The 20956-nt window shown below is 40.9% G+C and overlaps 2 protein-coding genes across 6 annotated transcripts; both read right to left on the bottom strand.

Moving 5' to 3' along the window:
• Positions 1-575: 575 nt before the first annotated feature.
• LOC128442520 (ATP-dependent 6-phosphofructokinase, muscle type) lies at positions 576-9778 on the bottom strand. Of its 5 annotated transcripts, none has more exons than XM_053425003.1 (22): positions 9620-9778; positions 8572-8645; positions 8376-8453; positions 6834-7023; positions 6181-6346; positions 5846-5890; positions 5192-5300; positions 4992-5087; positions 4808-4900; positions 4548-4673; positions 4344-4408; positions 4092-4149; positions 3829-3975; positions 3100-3170; positions 2895-2982; positions 2609-2761; positions 2352-2516; positions 2146-2207; positions 1778-1889; positions 1591-1690; positions 989-1094; positions 576-894 (listed from the first exon to the last, which is right to left on the bottom strand). In XM_053425003.1, the coding sequence occupies exons 1-22, from the start codon at positions 9708-9710 to the stop codon at positions 765-767; spliced, it is 2325 nt and encodes a 774-aa protein (XP_053280978.1). In that variant the 5' UTR covers positions 9711-9778; the 3' UTR covers positions 576-764. The 5 variants fall into 5 exon arrangements, with proteins under 5 accessions (XP_053280978.1, XP_053280977.1, XP_053280979.1 ...); XM_053425002.1 differs by having other exon boundaries at positions 4086-4149; XM_053425004.1 differs by having other exon boundaries at positions 3100-3164; positions 3823-3975; positions 4086-4149.
• A 1531-nt stretch (positions 9779-11309) lies between these two features.
• Positions 11310-19891, bottom strand: troap (trophinin associated protein). Its single transcript, XM_053423913.1, has 14 exons — positions 19708-19891; positions 19215-19322; positions 18035-18272; positions 17447-17945; positions 16983-17095; positions 16740-16791; positions 16156-16301; positions 15980-16034; positions 15799-15875; positions 15609-15695; positions 14471-14560; positions 14016-14346; positions 13308-13510; positions 11310-12308 (listed from the first exon to the last, which is right to left on the bottom strand). Exons 2-14 carry the CDS (start codon positions 19274-19276, stop codon positions 12234-12236), a joined length of 2028 nt encoding a protein of 675 aa, XP_053279888.1. The 5' UTR covers positions 19277-19322; positions 19708-19891; the 3' UTR covers positions 11310-12233.
• Between the last annotated feature and the right edge of the window lie 1065 nt (positions 19892-20956).

The raw sequence follows: 20956 nt of genomic DNA on the forward strand, positions 1-20956 counted from the left end.
TTTTTCATCTGTTTGAGTTAATACACTGATCCCAAGGAAATTATCACATGTAAGTTGAATAAATGTTCTGTGGTGTCATGTGTAGCAGCAAGAGAGAGGAATAATTAATTTAATCACTTCTTGTCCCACTTGAGATGTAATCAATAAGAGCTGATAAGTCACTGAAAACACTTTAATCTTCCTAAAAAGGGTGTTCACAGATAGATCACATGGTAGTGTAGCTATGTGTAAATGGATCATCCATCTAGTTGATAGATTAGTTCCACCATCAATGTTCCCTTTAGAATGAAGAAGACATGGTTTTATAAGTTGAAAATCAGGATCAGTGACTGATGTTTTCTATAATCACAGGCACCTCCTTGGTTGCATCTGTCTCCATGAAGAGATAGTAGGTAGAGACAGACAGATGGGTGGGGGGATATACCAGTCTGGGGGTGTTGGTGCTCATTGAAAACCTTTATTTGGGAACAGTGCCCTGTATGTGCCGCACATGTCCCAGGTCACTGAGAATTGGATCTTCCCGAGCATTCCACATTCACAGGCTCAGTTCCAAATAAATCCCAAACAATGCAGTACATTTTTGAATGACATCTTTAATTTGTAAAATTGATCCACATTAAGAGCTGGAATTGCCACAAAACACTAGATTAAGTGAGCAAGCGCACATTCAGGGTAAGAAAGAGTAAGACAGCAGCTCATGTAAAGAGACAGGTAGAAAGGTGTTTAACAAGGCTCTGTCCCGGTGCTCCACGAGAGTCTACTCCTCAGTAAGACTTCTTAAGTACATGCTCCATATCTGCATGCTCAGACGTGTCGAGCTTGATGTCGTAATGGGCCAGGATCTTCATGATGGGCCTAATCTTCAGCCACCACTGTGTCTTCGGGATGCGGTGCCTGCAGAATATAAGGTCCTCAGTTAGGCTCACCATTCAACATCACACTTGTCACATGTGGATACAGTAAGTCATTTTGAAAACATGTATCTTACTCGAAATCGGTGTCTTCCTTCAGGGCGGTGAGGGGCTGGAAGGTGAGTGATCTCTTCTTCATGCCCAGCACACAGGCGGAGTCAGGCGTGTTGGCGAAGATGCGACCTACGGGACACAGGAAGTGAAATGGTTCAGTCCGCACGCCACAAAAAGCTCACTACTGTCAACCACTACAATCACAGACTGTTGTTATAATGTTGTCAGTGGCAGATTAGGTTTACAGACCTTTAATTAAAGGATTCAAACCCATGATGCAAAATCAATTTTCTTTACATATGAAAATTATATAATATTCAGAAATGTCCAATTATCACATATTAATGGATTATTTATTGTTTCTGATGCATTGATCTAAAAAAATAACAGGATATTAGAGCTGTAAGATCAAAGTAACAGCGCAGAGTGAACAATATCTTTGAATTGTCGGATTTAAAGATAACACAAGTAGCATAAAAACAAGGATTCAGCAATGAGTAACTTAAAATGATGGGTAAGAACTTGAATAATTAACATACTAAGATCAATTCCGCCCCATACTGTTGATATCATGACACATCATCAAAGTGTGCAGAAAGGAGCATTTGATTTGATGTCAACATACCATGCCTGTAGCAGATCTTCAGTTTCTCAGTCAGCCACAGGACAGACTTGGCGCCCATTTTGGTGCCAAAGTTCCTGTCGAAGGGTGTTGGGGTGCCACCCTGCAGAGGACAGAGGACAAACACGTTTAACAGATTGTAATGGAGTGAAACAAGGAGAAAATTCCCCTCTTTGCAACGTGCACAGACCTGCTGCATGTGTCCCAGAACGTTCTTGCGGCAGTCGAAGATGCCTTTGCCCTCCTCTGAGTACAGGTTGAAGATGAAGTCAGTGGTGTAGTTGGCATTGGAGTTCTCGTTCCTATTGTAGAATGGACAGTGATAAATAATCACAAACTATAGTTGATTAATGTGCTTTTTTTCACATGAGACATTTTGACCATGGTAGGAAATGACCAAGTCTGAAGGTGAGCCACCGTTAACAATAATTATGGTCTTCATTTAGTTTGGACAAAATATGCAATTGGCTTTTTGCATTTTTGCATTGTTGTATCGCAGGGCAGTGTAGCACAGTTCATATCAGCCTCAGCTCTAGGTCACACGTGAACAAAACGTACCTGAGAACCAAACCTCTCTTCACTGTTGTCTTCATCTTCTGCACGAGATGATCGACATTCATCTGTAAACCAAATCCACAGTTCACACATCACTACTAAACAACACAGCAACTTGTAAAACTGTAGAAGGAAAATACTTTTAATATTTTGACTCAAAACTAGAAAACTTGAACAAAACGGTTGAGGTTCATCCATGACTAGCTCACCTCCAGGTCCTTAATGTTGAACTTTTCCTCAAAGATGTAGGCCGCGTCGGCTCCAGCAGCCAGACCAGCCATGGTGGCCAAGTAGCCGCAGTATCCACCCGCAGTCTCGACGAGGAAGACGCGGCGCTTGGTCCCTGCTGCAGACTGCTTGATCCTGTCACAGGTCTGCAGAGACATGAACCACACCTGTGTTTAGCTCCTGGTAGTTTTACATGCGTGTGTGAGTGTGTGTATTTACATGCATATCTGCCACTGACCAAGGTGATGGCGTTGAGGGCAGTGTCAGCGCCAATGCTGAAGTCAGAGCCTGGGACGTTGTTGGAGACGGTGGCGGGGATGACGACCATCGGAATGCACATCTCCTCGAAATTCTCTCTGGCCTGAACCAGCTCCAGGCCTCCCATGTATGCCTGCAGCAGATGGAGATACGTTTGTCTGTGTGCTTTCAAACTTTTAATCTGCCTGGAGAAGTCATGACTGATGCTGAGAGAAAGTTCGGCTGACATTTACAAATGACTCGAATAACGATGTCACATCCTTTACCTCAAATCCACCAATGATCACCAAAGCGTGGATGTTGAACTTGGCAATGTTCTGGCTGATTTTCTCCATGATCTTGGATGGCAAGGATCTATATCAAACAAAGAGAAATAACACAGTGAAATGCTTCATTTCTACTCTCATGACAAAGGACATTTTTTTCTTACAACAAAGCTGCACCACAAGCGAATATCCACTAATGTTTTACCTCTTGGTGCCCAGCATTGAGCCCCCCTTTCCAATCCAGCCACTCACAGAGGTCCAGTTGATGGGCTCAATCTGCAGAGGTAGAACATGTTAAATGTTCAAAAGCAAAAGTTGCATGATGGCTTGGAACCAGAAAACTATTTAAACACAAAGAGGGAGAGCGAGTCTTGTTGTGTTATTTTAAGAATCTGTCTTTTCAATTTGATGAAGAAAAAAATTATCGGAAGAGATAATTAGCAGACTGAAAAACACATAATTATATACACAATATTATTATTATTATTATTATTATTATTATTGTGATTATTATTATTATTATTATTATTATAACTTGATCAGGGAACAGAGGATTGTTTGTTCTCTTTGGAGTTTTGAGTAGTGTCAATGATCGTGTGGATGATGCTTGAATGAAAGCATTTATTTGTTTCTTCCTCATCAATATAATACATATAATATTATCCCTGTTTCAACATAATAATTTTACAGTTATCAGTTGTGGTGTTCTTGTGGTATTGGTCTCATTTGTCTCTCTGTGGTGCATGATAATAAATAATTTGGATTTCCAGTGTTATAGCAGTTGCTCTTTTGACAAAGGGAAACATTTCATTTCTGATTATTGTTTTCTTTTCCTGGATTTCTTGGGTTAAGATGACAAAACATATTTTTTACAACTCAGTCTAAGAGGAATGTCACCAAATCTTAACAAAAGTGGGGAAATCTAAACGCTGACCTGTCCGTCAGCCAGACCGTCAAAGCCGTCATGGACCGCCAGCATGTTGTGACCCTGGATGATGCCCATTCTGACTGCTGCACGGACTGCGGCGTTCATGCCAGCACAGGGGGCGCCAACGTTCACGATGGCCACATTGATGTTACTCTGTCGGAGAGAGAAGAAGATTGTTCAAGAGCTCGTTATCAGAGAAGAAGGTGTAAACGTTTCTCTGTCGTGAAAAATACTCTTCAGTAACTGTGGTGGAGAAATCTCACCTTGACATCTGGAGGGTTGATGTGAGCCAGAAGTTTGTATGTGTTCCAGTTGTTCTCGAAACTCCTGCAAATCATTGACACAATTAAATGTTAGAGAATCCAAGTGAAGTTACAATGTGACTTTAAATTTTAGGTGGCACACAATTTATTACAAATATATTAAAATATAGATGAGAAAAGTCAGTTATGTTCCACTGGCATCCTCCAGGCTCCATAGCAAAACAAGGTTTGGTGGAAGTTGAAGAGGAAAACACTTACTTCCCCCTGAGCTTGATAGCATCCTCATATCGGCCCTCAGCCATGGCAGCAGTCACATCTTTGGTCTGTGAAGGAAAGGGAGTGTGAGAAGGACGGGACATCCCTGATACTGTTCAGTCAGTGCATAACCAAGTGGAGCAACACGTGACCAAATGATAGGAGGGCAAATCTGGTGTATTCTGGGGTGAAAACATGTCGACGTACCAGTTGCACACACTCCATGAGCGGCAGTCTGACGGCCTGGTTTCCGGACAGGCTGACCACACAGGCGGGCGTCTCTGGAGTGGCCTCCAGCAGCGCCATCACGGCCTCCACACCCATCCTGCTTCCCTGGAGAGCACACACACATACACACAAGTCAGATCATCAGGCCCGTGTGTGTGTGTGTGTGTGTGTGTGTGAGGAGAAGCAGAATCAAAAGTTCATGCTGTAAAGTTGATCTGATGTGTCGCTGAGATACTCACAAGGACCCTGTCGAAGGCGGAGGGCGTGCCTCCCCTCTGTACGTGTCCGAGAACAGTGGTGCGAGTATCGAAGCCGAGCCTGTCAGTCACCAGCTGAGGAAACATAAAGACATCTATCAGCATGCCATACTGTCGGTGTAGCTTGTAGCATAAGGGCTCATTGATATCCCAAGGTGGACCTTGCCTTTTTGATCAGGTCAGATGTAATCGGGCTACCATCACTGGACACTGCTCCCTCAGCCACGATGATCACATTCAGACGAGAACCTCGGCCCCTTTGCTGTAGAAAATAAGGGAACGAAAACACAATTGTGAACCTGATTGACATGTGGATATGTGAGATGTTTAGCGGACATCTTCATATGCAGTTGAAGATACACATACATCCATCAGCCTCCTGCACAGGTGGTCCTCCCAGTCATCAGCTGGGGGCATCTCAGGGATGAACACCCAGTCTGCACCGCAGGCCAAAGCCGTCACCAGAGCCAGGTACCTGCAGCCGAGATAAACCTATGTGTCAGCTACACCTGTCTATCATTCAGGCTTAGCTATCACACACGTCTGTCAAGGTAACAACAAAGTGCTAACGAGCAGTATTTAGAAAAATGAAACTTCCTTCATTTTATATATTATATATCTTGAAGTTAAAGGAAAAAACTGCATGTGTAAAATATCATTGATCAAAGGTAGTTGGTGGATGTTTTGCTGGGATGGGACAATAATGAAAGATGCTCTGGTGGAGCAACTGTTCAAATATCTACAATATCTTCTTCATTGCACATAATTATTATGTTTTGATTGAAAATAGCAGTATTTTTTACTTCATACATGTTGAAAGAAGCACTAAAAGACAAATTTGACTTAATGAAAATGTGAATAAAAAGGTGATAATGCTACAACGGATTATTCAAAGAGATGGAAATCTATTTGATTTCAGAGTGATCACATTGTATATTTACCATCCATAGATGTGTCCCTGTCAGGTCACACTACAAACACATAAATATACAAAATCACATAAACACACAAGATACTGACCCACAGTGTCTGCCCATCACTTCCAGGATGAACGTCCTCTGGTGGCTGTGGATGAAAATGTTTTAAGGAATGATTCACATGCAAACAAATATATAATATACGTTATCCCTCTAATACATACATACATCTAATACATATAAACATCTGCATAGTCTGTGTAAATCAAATTTAGTAAATCTATCCAGTAATTAGACTCTCTCTTGACAGGAGCAGCCTGACCTGATACTGCATTGTGTTATTTGAAGATGCATTGCCATTCTTCTCTGTTTTATGACCTTTAGTCAACATGGATTTTCTCCATCACTACATCCACAGTGGGACAGTGATTTTCTGACCTCTGTGCTGTGGTGGTGATGGAGTCCACCACCTCCATGATGCGGTGCAGGGCGGAGTCGGTGCCGATGGTCATGTCAGTGCCGCAGAAGTCATTGTCGATGGAGCCGACCATGCCAACGATATTCAGGTGGGTAGATTTCTTGGCTTCTGTGTCCGTAATATTACCTAGAAAACATTGAACATAAATATTTTAATAGGTTGTGTAATTTCTAGAAATCTTCTTTTGATCATAGAGATCAGTCTGAAAAACATGTTCAATCTAATCAGTGCTTTTCTGACCTTTCACAGACATTATTCTTGGTCTGCTGAGCCCAGTTTGAAATAATTAAGTAGAGTATATAAAGTATTTATAATCCAAGGCAGGAATGGTGGAACCCGACACTCAATAATATCAATAAAATCTCTTTATCAGTATCAATAATAGGGTTTGACATGTGAGATTTGGTGAAAGCTTAAGTTGATCTGTCATCTTGATTACTGTGATAACTAATATCCATTTGCAATCGATTCCCACTCATTGGTAGAAACAAACTTAAGTCTTCTGTATTAAAATCAGACATTTTTTTTCTCCATCCAATCCACCTTTTAGAGATGGATCAGAAAACCACACCCCACAGGACACATAATCATTATTCTGCAGTTGTCTCTTTACCGGCTTTGACCAGGTCGAGCAGCAGTCCAGTCCACTCAGTCCTGAAATCGTTGGCTCCTGTCAGGCTGCCGTCGCCTCCGATCACACACAGGTTGGTGATGCCCAGCTTCACCAGGTTCTGGGCTGCCTTCATACGACCCTCCCTGGTCATGAAGTCCTTGGAGCGGGCACTGCCGATAACAGTGCCTCCCTAAGACGTGAGGAGAAGCAGATAGTTTTAATACAGACACTGACACACAAACAATATCTGTATGAGAAAGAATGAAAATGGCAGGGAGTCTGTAATAACTGACATTTGAACTCCATCATGTTTTCACAGAATGGATATTCAATATATGGGCTCCGATACTAATCTCTATGGATGAATAGGAATGATTGAAGTCTCTACAAACAGGGGGGGGGGGGGGGGGGGGGGGGTCACTGTAAAGGTGAAATCCTGGAAATTTGGCCTGTTTCCACTCCATCGCTCACTTTCACACACTTCATGAATCTTAGCATGTCATGTCTTCTCCACTGCCAGGCCGCTTTATTTAGCCAACGGAGATGAAAGATGAAATGTGAATCACAAGCTTCACAATGTTACTGCATCTCCATCATCCTTCAGTCACAGGATAGGGTCGTTTAATATCCTCACACCGAATCACAGTTTCCAATGTTATCAGAGACCTGAAGTGGAGTTAGTGCACGATTAAAGGTTGTCCAAACAAGGTCAAGCTATACCGGCATGATGTCATTTTTTGGGGACAACCTGCCATCCCTTTCTCAATGGAGGGAAAATGTTATTTTACTTGTAGCACAGCATTGAAGATTTTCGATTTAAAACTTTAACAACGTGTTTTTATCACATTAGGACCAAGAGTTTGCAGCGATGCCAGCAGCTCTGTGAGTCTGTAGTTCAGGCACAATGATATAAAGTGCCCTGTTACTCTAGATAACCCACAGACATCCCTGTAAACCCAGGAGCTACTGTCGACTGGAGACACGGCGCTTGTGTAAACTGTTAACATTATGTTCTATGGATTATACAGGACGGTGTGGACAATTTCTGGAAATAAGAACTGAATTGCTGATTAAGTTTTTAACGGTGATTTTGCATCCCTGTGAGAACCATGATGAAAACTGCATTGACCTTCAGTGTATTGATTCTGTGGCAGAAATCTCAAGACAACTCAAACTGTAACAATGAGGCGGGCGGCAGCTCTGAGAAATCCTGGGAAATGGCACCTTATTCCTACTTGACCAGAGATTTTCCTTAATCCATTCTAATTATTTATTTTCTCTTTTCTGTTTCAGTCTAGATTTCATCATTATTGACCGAGGGGGTTTGCCTGCTTTGTAAAAGATAAGACTATTAAGATCCAGTTTTTGTGAGGATGGTGAAAGGACTGGGATTATTGAAAACTATATTAAAGATGTGTTAGCTACATTTGAACATGTATGTTTGTGTTGCTGATTGTCTACACTTCAATTTCAGTATAAATATGTGGTTTGTGTGATTGTTGTGTGGGTCAGTGTGCATTGACTCGGCTGCACGGCACTCACCAGCTGAAGCATCATGGACACACTCTCCCATGTGGCGAGGCGGATGTTGTCCCCTCCGTCCACCAGGCCCTGGTAGCCCTGCAGCACACAATACATATACACTTATTCCCCTGCAGTGCGACCAAACACACAACTTTGAGATGATATCGATTGTATTAATTTGCACTGTGATTGCGTGTCAGTGTGCAGCTCATACCTCGTGAACAAAGTACACTTGAGCTCCGGTGTAGAGACCAACTCTGACTGTGGCTCTCACGGCAGCGTTCATACCTGAGACACACAAATGTCATGGTAAGTGATGACTGACGAGTGATTTACACACTTTCCGAAACACGCTCAACATCAGATCTGACTAAGCGCTTCCTATCGGAGGACTTTTTAGAGCCATCTTAACCTTTAAGTGACTCGACCTGCACGTTGGCAAGAGATGAGACAAAAATACCCAGAGTGGACAGACTGGAGCTGAGAGTTTGGGGACTGCTTGTCTTGTGTAGTGTCTTGCCCTTGGATGTGCCATACACTAAAGGCCACAGCGTGTGTTTGTGTTGTGGTTTGCTGGCAGCGCCTGCAGCTCTTGTTACACCAGAAAGCAGCTGTGGATTAGGGGGCGTTTCCCTCGTCCATACCAGAAAAAGGTCACCGCCACTAAAATTAGCCCCAAAGATGTGAAACAACGGACAACACTGACTGAAGGGACAAGTGGGAGATTATCGTCTCTAAAGGGTTAGAGTCAGGCTCGGGGGAAAAGACCACTAAAGAAATCTGAGGAGAATATGAGACATCCCTAAAACTCAGCTTCGAGTACAGATGATGGAGTAAGTGTGTACAGAGGCTTGATGTCCAATTTTCGGTGAAAGTAAAAATCAAAAAATTCTTGGTTAAAACCTGACTGTTAAAATCAGGAGTGCTTAATTCGTCATAAATCTTTTCCCACTCATGACTTCAGATTGGATTCAAAGCCAAGCTGCCATCATCCTGACAGCTGGCCTTCTCCTGTGCTACTCTGACACATTGGGAAACTGTTGCTCGCCCATTTGGTTCTTTGAGTCCTGAACTGAGTCATGATGCCGTGCACTCAGGGCGATAATGCACTGCTCTCAGTGGAGCCTGCCAGATGGAGCGAGCCTCTACAGCCGGCTGGGATTCAGCTCAGAGACACATCAACATGTGAGACACTGTCACCCTGCTATTCCTTGAAACTCTTCTACTCTGATCTAAACAGTGGAGCCTCCTCCTCTGCTTACCTTGGGCGTCTCCTCCTGACGTCAGCACAGCAATGGAGCGTCCGAGCCCCATCATTTTGGGGTCCATGGTCAGATGAGGGTTCGTGGACATGTTTCCTGAGGACGGGTCGGTACGACGAAGGGATCAGAAAAAGGAGAAAGAAGAGTGTGGATACTCTTTCTTTGCCCTCTGCTTCTCGAGGGAGGCATACGTGGAGGAGCAGGCTTTATAGGCAACAATCCTGCCCCCCCCCCCCCCCCGACTCCCTGAGACCCTTCCCACTGACACCCTCCACTGCACACTCATCATACTCTACTAAATATACATCCGATTCTATGACCACCTGCGACAGACAGTTAGAGGGAGGGGGACACAATGCACATGGCTCTAATGTTGCCCCACTTCAGAAATGAAAGAGAGGGATACAGAGTTCTTTTATTCCAATTAAATTATAAATAAGCGACACTATGACAAGGACTGTAAAAAGAAATAGTTCCTTTTGCAATGAAATTATGCCTGAGCACATCAGTTTCTGAAAGAAGAATCCTGAATATGTCAATTTATAATTAATCCAGAAACAAAATAGATATTTATGTAATTACTAACCATATATAATTATGCATGTTTGATATGAAGGCTTGTCTTCCTTTTATGTCATTACCACTAAGGGGTTTATATGTTCCTGTGTTTGTCAGCGGAATTAGACGAACAGTACTAAACTGATTTGCACCAAACTTGATAAAATGCATTGGGGATAAACTTAAAGTAATTTATTTATGGTGTGAATCTGACTAAAGGGGCAGTTGACTGGATTATACTGCACGTGCCAACTGTGTTTACTGAGCTCAGCAAATCCTGCTTTTTTCATCATGCCCCTTCAACATGGAACAGAACAATCTGAACTCATTCTGATCCTACTGCCATTTCAAGTTTCAAATCTCACTTTATTTTACCTACAGTTGTAATTATTTTAATTGGTAAATTTGCTTTAAATCAAAGTTGCTGTACTCTATTTGTTCCAAAGACTTTCACTTGTGCTCTTGTTTTGCTATTTGGCCAAACTTAATTCCTGTAGTTGGCTCCATTGTAAAAAAAAAGAAGACATATTTAAGGTATTGAGATCCTGATCTGTACAATCTGGTGCAGCTGATCAGAATTCTTCCTTTGTTCTTTTATTTTTCTCTCATAATCATGGAAGCCACAGAGACATGTGATTGCTTGGCGTTGGCAGTGGTGCACATTTTTCTGAATATCATTCCAGCTCCTTCTGCTTTTTAGATTAAGTTTGACCCACAACATAAGTTTAGTGAGTTTTTCTCTTTGGGTCTCATGAGCGTTTGACATTTCCACGCCCAAATGAGACAGCTTATTCCGCAGCAGGGTGTATTACACATGTACTGTACAGTATGTATGCCTCTAAAGTGTCTTCTTTCCTTACATGATACAATGTCCCATGACCTTCACATGAAGCCCATATGTACACCTCGTACATTTGGCCCAGACGACATCTTATCCACACTGTTGCTAAGCAGTTCACATGAGCGGCAACAGCATGTTATAAGAATAAAGTTCTGATAAGAAACTGGTTGTTGCAATGATAGTTAAAGAGGTAGTGCAGAAATGTTGTGTTGTGCTTTCATAAATTTGAGGGACGTACAAGCAGAGCTGGATTACTAACTGGATAAAACAGGAAGTTACAACATTGCTGTCAACATTGAGTAATCAACCACAAGGATGTGAACTTTTATTTTACAGTAAGCCCATTTGTTTTAGAGTTGTGTTTCTAGGTCATATTATTATTCGAATATGAAATAAACATTATTCATTTCATGAGGTCCTGGTGAAAAATAGGGACAGTCCTTCATTCTGAGAGCTCCAGGTCACACTATTTGTTTAAACATGGTTTAAAAAAACATTTTTTTTGCATTTTAACCAGATAAGTTATCATATATTTAATAAACAGTATGTCTAAAGCTCCAAAAACACTTGATAAATTCCACTCAAACCAATATCGTAATTTTGTCCACTTGGTATGAATTCAGTTGATAATTTCCAAGTTTTACATTAAGATTGGTGGACTGTCCCTTTAAACTATTTAGAGCTTCGAAATCCCACACATAAACATGGCTCTCCAGTAACATATATACATTTATTATACTGTACAATAAGAACTTTAATTTGCGGTCCTCAATAAAAAATCCAAATAACAACCCATTATTTGAAAGTCAATTCTCTGAAAATGCTCTGACACAATAATCTATAGGTAACCTACATCTATAACACTAATGAGGTCCAGTGCATTCATTGACCTTTTACAACATTTACTTTTTCCCACATTCGTCTTTGGACTCGTATCATAAACACTTCAGGATGAACGATGCTTAATTTTACAGATATAAACTCTTTTACAAAGCATCTATTGAAAGTAATAACATTTTTGAGACAAAAAAGATTTGTGGTTTCAAAACAATTACATCAGCAGCATTCTTTGGACCTGTACTAAGGCTGGCAAACATCAGTGTTGGACAAACATCATCTGCTCCATTAAACAAAGTCATCAGTACATTAGTTTCAGCTTAACATCATCTCTGGACTTTCACAGTAAAAAAACAAATACTGTAGTTGTAGTGCAAATCATCTCTCCTGCTGTGGAGAGCCGTGTGGGGAAGAAGGACCAGAGGAGAGATCAAAGCCAATGGGAACAAATCTCTGGAAAACAAAAGGAAGCTGGTTTTTCAAAATGTTTACAGGGAAGATCTCCGCATAGGTTTAAGGTTTCAGAGCTATGAGAGAAGTATGTCACACAATGACATAATAATTGAGACAACTTGTACGGCTGTAATACAACACTGTGCTGTATCATACTGTTCCGTGTATTAAAGGAATAGCTGAACATTAGTAAATATGTTCTTTCATGCTAAGTTACAGAGAGCATTGATAACTATCATATCTGTGTAATAAACATACAACTACCGGTAGGCCGTTAAAAAACAGTGGGAAAAAAACAGTCAGTTGGTCTGGCTCCGTCCAAAGGTAACAAACTCTGTCTGTTAAAATCGGTCACCTCTAAAACTCACTGATAAACATTTACTGTTTGTTGAAGTGTAAACAACATATTATGACAGATACAGGTAACTGTTTGTAAAGATGGACGACAGGTCTCCACTCGATAACAAAAATGAAGCCAAAATATCCTGGGTACAGGTGCTGCCATCTTACCACAGAATTGATCGTAGTGTGGAGCGTGGTAGCTGGTGATATATTTGCTCAACCAATCACAAGTCAGGTGCAGCTGTCATGATGTTTCACTACGTTTTTGTATAGAATCAAATAACCAATTAAAACCTAATGGGTGTAATAAGAACGACCTGAAATGACAAAGCATCTTAACGCAAAATGTATTTAATGTATCGTTTTTAGTTTGATCCATGTCCCATCCACCGACATGGAGGAGGCAGGGTTTAGAACCAGCCAGCCACCAGGGGACGATCTGGAGGTTTTTAATTTACCAACCCTTTTGTGGTGTGGTGTGAAAATATTTGTGACTCTGCTAATTAAAGCTTATTATCTGACATAAACTGAATGCTTATTGTATAAGAAATAACCAAGGGGAGGATGATTTCATTAAAATAGTTATTAAGGTGACTGATTTAAGTCAAACTGCTTTTGACATCACCAGTCACAGTTCACCATCAGCGGTGTACTCACAGAGGACTCTTCAAAGTGCAGGATGGAGGCCAGTGGGTTTCCACAGCGAGGCCGAGGAGGACCAAACCCAGGAGCAGTGGAGACTGACACTGAGGTGTAGGTGGCCACCTCCTCATCCAAACGCAATTCCTCCAGAGGAGGAAAACGCTTTCGCAGCAACGCCACCGCAGGACTCAGACCGCGACTCTTCAGAGTAATGAGGCCTGTGATAGAAAAAGTCTCTTAACATTTTGAACATAACAGCACCAATTCAAGCTAGTGCTTCACAGATGACATGTGAAATTAAATACATAAAATGGTACAAATGAAAAGAAACCAGAAGAAGAAACCTTATTGATCAAAATATATGACATCCATGAAAATTAAGACGACAACCACTATTTTAAAGTGGTTAAAGGACAAAAACAAATAAAAGGAGGAAAACACTGAGTAGTTCAGCTGGTAAAGCTTCCATGAGATACTGCTTTGAACTGAACTATCCCTTTAAGGCTACCAACAACTGACAATGCAACACTCTGAAGGAGACAGTAACTCTCCATTCCAAAAAAAGTCTGATCTAACTTTAATAATACTAACTCCAAGCGTAACTTCCAGGAAAATAAATAGTCTCGTGTTCAAGTCAGTAAAGCAGTATGAGGATTATGAGGATGTATGTTAAACACTATGAGACAAGGTGATTATTATGGTAATGTAAACCATCAGTGTTACCTCTGTGCAGACTCTTAACAGAGGTGTTGATCTGACAGGTTGGTTTTGACACAGATGATGACTCTTCATGCAGCGGCAGCACATTTCTCTGGTCTGATGGAACTGGAAGGTGCTGATCCTGGTCAGAGGAGCTCTCCTGCTTCTCAAAGCGTGGAGCTCTGAGCAGCGCTTTGCCCGTTGAGAAGAAAATGACGGACTCTCTTTGTGGTTCTTGGAGGAACAGCTTTACACCCGCCACCCTCTGCTCCTCCTCCTCCTCATCCTCATCCTCGTCAGCCTCGCTGCTGTTAGTTCTCCTTGACTCTCCCTTTTCTTCATGGTTGGTTTTAGCCTAGAGAAATGGGGGAGGAAACAAAAATGAGCAGTGATTTATAAATAAATAAAAACTTGATGACTAGACTAAGATCTTAATTCAATTTGGATCCATGTGTGGGTGTTAGCTGTGGATTTCTTACACTTAAAGCTTTAACTGGGAGCGTTTGTGTCTCAAGGTCTTCGTCAGTGTTCAGCTCCTCTTGATCATCAAACAATCTCTGCACGATCTCCTGATGACAAACAGTAAAGTCATATAAGACCCGGAGCAAATATAACATGCAATGTAGTTTGTTAGTTTTTGGTTGATATATATATATATATATATATATATATAAATATAAAAAATCTTGTTGAGATCCTTGATTACATGGATTCATTTAATGTCAAAACCCTTATGGTACCCTAACAATATCGTGGGCCTACCTTTATGATGTCTTAAATGCAAATTTTACTCAACAGGTAAAGACTCCTCAATTTGAGCATCATCAGACTTTGAGAGAGAAATACTGAATATACAGCACTGTGTATATTTTAATTCCCTCCCATTATAAAAATGTTGCTCAAACAGTTCTGTCCTGCCAACAACTACAGTGAGGACCTTGACTTAATCTACATGAGAAACAGTATGCTGCTTTTAAAACATTGCAGTTCGCTTATGAAGCCTCATCTTTACATTTCGTAAATGTTGAATCCATTCAGGGTTAGGGTTAGGTTAACCCTATATCTATATCAAAAGTAGCTAAATATCTAATTTCAAAAGTGATCAAAACTGTGATGGAGATGCTTTATTTATTTTTTTAAGTCTCTGCAAGAACATTTTTTTTACTTCGACTGTGCCACAAATTTGATGTTTCAATATTTGTTTTGTCTACCCATTTGACAATGATCTTGTTAGAGGTTTAGTGTTTACGATTTAGATTAAAATAATCCTAGTTGTGTTTTCTCTAGTCAGTTTCATCTAAACTTTACAAATTGTTGTTTTCGTACCAGGAAATGGGCTTAGATACTTTATATTTATATCTGGAGCAGGTCCTTTCTCGGAGGCCGCAATGTTTTTTTACAGTAGCCCAGACTGGACAAACTACACCCCTTTATGACAACCATAAGGCTTATATAGGTTCTCTTTCATGTTTGGAAGGGAGGGGTGAGGTGAGTGGTATTCAGCTGCAACATGCAACTACGCCACTAGATGTCACTAAATTCTACACACCGAACCTTTAAGCCCAGATCTTTGTAAAATGTATCTATACACATTGTAAAACTGAGAGAAGGAATCACCTCCTGGTGTGGTTGAAGGTTGGTTTTGCAGCTCCTCAGACCTGGAGTGTTAGTATACGGTGACTGCTGTCCGGATAAATGCCATTTCTGAAAACAGCAGCATTATGAGATAAAGATAAAAAAAAACTAAAAATGTAAATGCATGATGTCAAAAAGAAAGAATATGAGCATGCGATAAGTTAATACTGACCATGGCTGACATGGGCTTCTGTCTGCTGTCGCGGACTCTCTGTGGAGACCATTTCTTTGGAGTGTCCTTGAGTGCAACTGTTGAGGACAAAACCACTGAGTCACATCAGGATAAAAAGGACAAAGAGATAAGGGGTCGTTTGGTTTTAGAGAACAACAAGAACAATACTGCTGCGTCTTACCCACTGGTCCGCCGGTCGCCTCTGTGACATTTTTCCTAATTTGTACTCTCTGAGCCTGGGGAAGAAAATGAGACCGTTTCAAAAGCAGCATAGATAGATATAAAAAAAAAAAAACTACAACAAAGGAAAGAAGAAGGAAAAAAAGTAGAGGTAAAATCGATTTTATTGAGTCGTACTGTGTAGATTGAAGTGTTTCGGCCTGGTGGACAGACAGACATTCGGGGCGTGGTGCCTAGGAGCCCTCCAGCATTCACCCCCACGTTCTGGAGGATACTCTGCAGGGCGGTGTTGTCCGGGGAGAACTGCACCAACCTTTCTAATCCTGTAAGAAGAGCACACATGCAGAGCACAGGCTGACTGGATATGTAAAACCATATAACCAAGTATTACTACCAAGTAATACTGAACCATTTTCAAGTACTTTCTTGCTGAGAGTTAGATAAGAAGAGGCAAACTAACTGTCTGTTTGTCTGCTTCCAGTCTTTATCTTAAGCTAAGCTAAATGGCTTCTGGTTCTTTTACAAAACAGATATGGAGGTTGCCTCAATCATCTCATGTAAATCTCAGTAACACAGCTATCGAATGCATATCTTGAAATGTTGACCTTTAATTGAGATAAACTATCTCTTTGCCTTTCTGTGCCAATTTTAAACAAACAAAATAAGGAAGAAATAATGAGTAAAATTTTTCTAATGTATCCGTCTTTACCTGCCACATACTAAGCTGAATGACATATTATGTTTCTCAGTCTGATGCTAACCTGTGGTTGCTGCAGCTTTCTGTCGACTCTTCAGGATAGACACTCGCTGAGGCTGCAAACAAGAGAATCATCAGTAGATACACAGACCATTACTCGACTTATTGATGATTTTAAAAACTGTTGAACATAAATCCCTATTGAAACAAAAGAAACATCTCAATAACAACCCTTTTCAGTAAAAGTGTTGGGTCCAAAAGACACTGTTAAATTAGGCAGTAAACAACTATCATCAAACCAGCTCACCATATATTTATATTGTTTGGAATGTGGAGTTGCAAATCCCAGAGCTGCGTTGCTTACGCCCTCATTCCGGAGGATACTAAGGAAAGCTGCGTGGTCTGACTGAAAGTTCTCCCCTTGTTTATGAACACAAAGGAAATACAACTTAGAAACAGTGTTAACAACTGTTTACAAGAACAAAACAAGTGAGAAACAAGTAGATATATCGAAAAAGTTACAACTAAAATAGAGAGCAGGCAATCAAATTAATAATAAGCTACAATTGTGTTATTGTACAGGTGAGATCCATTTATCTACCTGGAGAATATCAGCAATATATAATTGGATAAAGTACAGTTAAAGTAAAGTAGGGTAAAATATAGAAAGAAGACAAACCATTTTTTTTTTTACAGATGTAAAAATGTTCATATATTCAGTGATGCTGCTTCAAACAGAAAAAGAAGCTCAAAAGCAGCGTGCTCACTTACCAGTTGAACTCTTCACCTGCATGGTCAGCTGGGTTTTCTGATCAGCATGTGATAACTTGGTTTGATCTTTGAGGCTGAGCCGGTTCATGTTTGCCAAACAGGTCTCTGCACTAAGAGCAGGCTGAGCAGAAGAAGCAGCACTGTTCTCATGCAGAGCGTTATTATGAAAGGCTGACAGAGGATTGGACAAAGTGGCTGAAGTCTTGAAAGTGCTCGGGGGCTTGGACTGCCCTGACAGGTGGGATATTTTCTCTGTTGCCTTTCCATGAGACTTATGTGCTGAGTCAACATGGCTGTTTGACACAGCAGGATGTTTAGGAGGTTTTGAAGTAATGTTTTGGGTCCTTAGACGAGCATTGCCTACATTGTTTTCAGGCTGGACAGCCTGAGCACCGAGCTGTGACTTTTGCTGTTGGTTGTGGCTGATTGCTAAACTCTTGGGCTGAGTCAGGTTAAAAGGAACAGGCCTCGTGCATGGCTTTTTCTTCTTAGCTTTACCCTGAAGTGAAAGACAAAGTCTTAAGAACGGAACACTTATCAGATTTAAAAAAAGCATTTAAATCTGTGGAGCAGGACGGAGGCACTTACAGCCAGAGGTTTCCCCTCCCATCTTCGGTGGGATTGAGTGAAGTCAACGGGAGTCTGAAGAGGAAGAGACTTAGCAAGCACTGGCAGTCTGCTTACAGCTGGCCGCACAGCTGCCTTTCTGCATGTGTCTGCACTTCCTGGATCCTTGTTCTCATTGACTTGTTTAGAAAGATGAGGTGCAGACACAGGTTTGGAAGATTTTTGGTCGGCTAGGATTTTGTTATGTTCATTCTTCAATCTGTGTGGAAAAACACAAACAATAATTTGTGAGATAATTGATGAAACTACTCTCACTGACCACTTCATTGGAAAAACCTGTACATCTGAATATTAACGCAATTATCCAACTGACCAATCAAATGGGAGCAGCAAAACGTATAACATAATGCAGACACAGGTCAGGAGGTTTCAGTTAATGTTGCAACATCAATTATCAGAATGAGGAATAAATTAGATCTCTGTGACGTTGACAGTGGCTTGATTGTTTGTTGATTTGAGTGTTTCTGCTGACTGTTGATTTCCTGAAATTTTAACACTCAGCCTCTGGAGTCTTTACTTGGAATAGTTAAATAGTAAAGCATCCAGTGAGGAGCAGTTCTGTGGACAGAAGCGCCTTGATAATGAGAGGTCAGAGGAGAATGTCCAGACTTGTTGGAACTGACAGAAAGACCATAGTTACTCAGAACATTACAACTGTGGTGAGCAGAAAAGCATCTCAGAGTACACCACACGTCAAACGTGGGGTGAATGGTCTACAACAAAGAACAGGGATCTGATCCTGCATTGGACACAGGCTTGTGAAATCTGGACATTTGAAGACAGGTCAACGTAGCCGGATCTGATTAATCTGGATTTCTGCTGAGGCTGCAGCTGACCGGATCACAACTAAATGGTAACATACAGCTTGATCATGCCACAAGGCGAAAGTTTCAAACTGAATGAACACAACATCGAGATCAGTGAACGTCGAAGGCCAAGATAAATTACATATTTTTTATATAAAAAGGTCAAAAACCAGATCTGAATTCAATAGAACACCTCTATGAACTGAACTTGACCATCTTTGACACATGCCACAAACTAATTTACATCTGCACTAAAAAACTATTCAGTGCCCAGCCAGAAAGTGAGTGAGAAACGAAAATGTAAAAGAAATGTGTGTGTATATAAACTGATTTACCTCAGAAAGTCACTGTGGATTTTCTTCTGAGTTTGCTGCCGGAGCACTGCAGAGGAGTCCATAATGATGACAGGATTCACCACAGGAGGGTGGTGGTGTGGTGAAGAACTAGAGGAGCAAGAAGGAATTATTTCAAATTAAAATTGAGCATGATGCATAATACAGATTCACACTAAAGAGAGGAGACGAAAATATGCAACTGGAAAAATAAAAACAACGGACTAAAATTAATTCCAAATTCAGCATTTCCCTTAATGGAAGGAAGCAACAAAACAATCAAGTTCATCAGGCTACAAATAATGAAATGTGTTTGCCTAACAGATGGAGCACACAGCTGATAGTAGCCCAGACTGTACACAGTGTAAACCAAAGTGTTTCTAGCGACTTTAACATTAGAAATTTGCTTTAACCCGCAAAGAGATACCTTATAGTCTCTCGTCGGGAACACACGCCACCTAGACATCTAAAGCTGTATAATAGATATCTTACGTACTTTCCGAATACAAAATGGCCACCGTCCCTTCCTTCTGACCGTCCAGTGAAGTCTCTGGTCAAGTGAAATCCGAATGTTTTGGTTTTCCGGGCGTTTAGTAGGAATTTAAAGATCCCTTGTTTGGTTCTTTCTCACCGAGCTGGGCTGTCAACTTCCTGGACTCGCGGCAGTTTGTAAAAAGCGCGCTCCGCCATTGGTGGAAAGGGGATGCAATGCCGACCAATGGCTGCGCGCATCCAGGCTATCACAGCGTCTCTGACCAATGAGCATCAGATTCTAACAAACAGCTCCATGGCAACGACGCGAAAGTTTTACCAAGTGACTTCGTTTTTTTTGTTAAGGTCGACCACCCCCCCCCCCCCTCCTCCGAACCCCCCAGCACCCCCCCAGCTAGAATAGACTAGAACTTCATTTCCAGGGTAAACAACAGAAAACAATTAGCCTAACATGGAGCAAATCAAACAAACATGGAACCACTGACATGAAAGAGACCAAATCAAATACTTAAAATAAAGCTTTCTGTTTCTATCATTCTAAATGGAAACAGCCATTGATTTGATGTGGAGTTATGAAGATGTATTGATTTATTTTAGGGTATCTTAATGGTATTTTATTATTTGTATTATGTCCTTTGATTTCATTTATTAAATGAGTTGTATCATCAGACAACAGAAACAATTTAACCATTATACAACTTGTTTATTTACTCTATATTTACTCATGCAGATGGGGATTTGTCACCCTTTTATTTTATCTGTCCATTTAACACTGTTTATTCAAATGTCCCAACAACATGTGAGACATTGGAGAAACCAAAGTACTGTAGGATGGTAGCACATATACTTATGCAGTTTATTTCCACACAATTCAAATGAACAACACAGTTAAATCTAAATAACAAAAACACGTGTATGTTGAGCTAATATCAGTGAACCAGCTAAAAAGGCCACGGATAATTGTTCATTTCATTACATCTTTTAGAGCCATGCACTTAACTGTCAGGGACTTTTTGACCTAACATCTAGCCAGTCAGGTCTGTTAGATGTAATTCTGATAGCATCACTAGTCCTGGAAGGCAGCAGAGGTGAAAAGTACATTTACTCATGAAGCCCACAAAACTAGAATACTTTAACATTTCATTTTACAAATTACAACATTGATGAGATTTACCAATTTTCTGTCACCTGACTAATCTATTCATCAACTTATTATCAGAATCAGATTCAGAGTCAGAATTCTTTTATTGGCT

The sequence above is a fragment of the Pleuronectes platessa genome, chromosome 6 (genome assembly GCF_947347685.1).
Source record: "Pleuronectes platessa chromosome 6, fPlePla1.1, whole genome shotgun sequence".
In the NCBI taxonomy this organism is placed as follows: Eukaryota; Metazoa; Chordata; class Actinopteri; order Pleuronectiformes; family Pleuronectidae; genus Pleuronectes; species Pleuronectes platessa.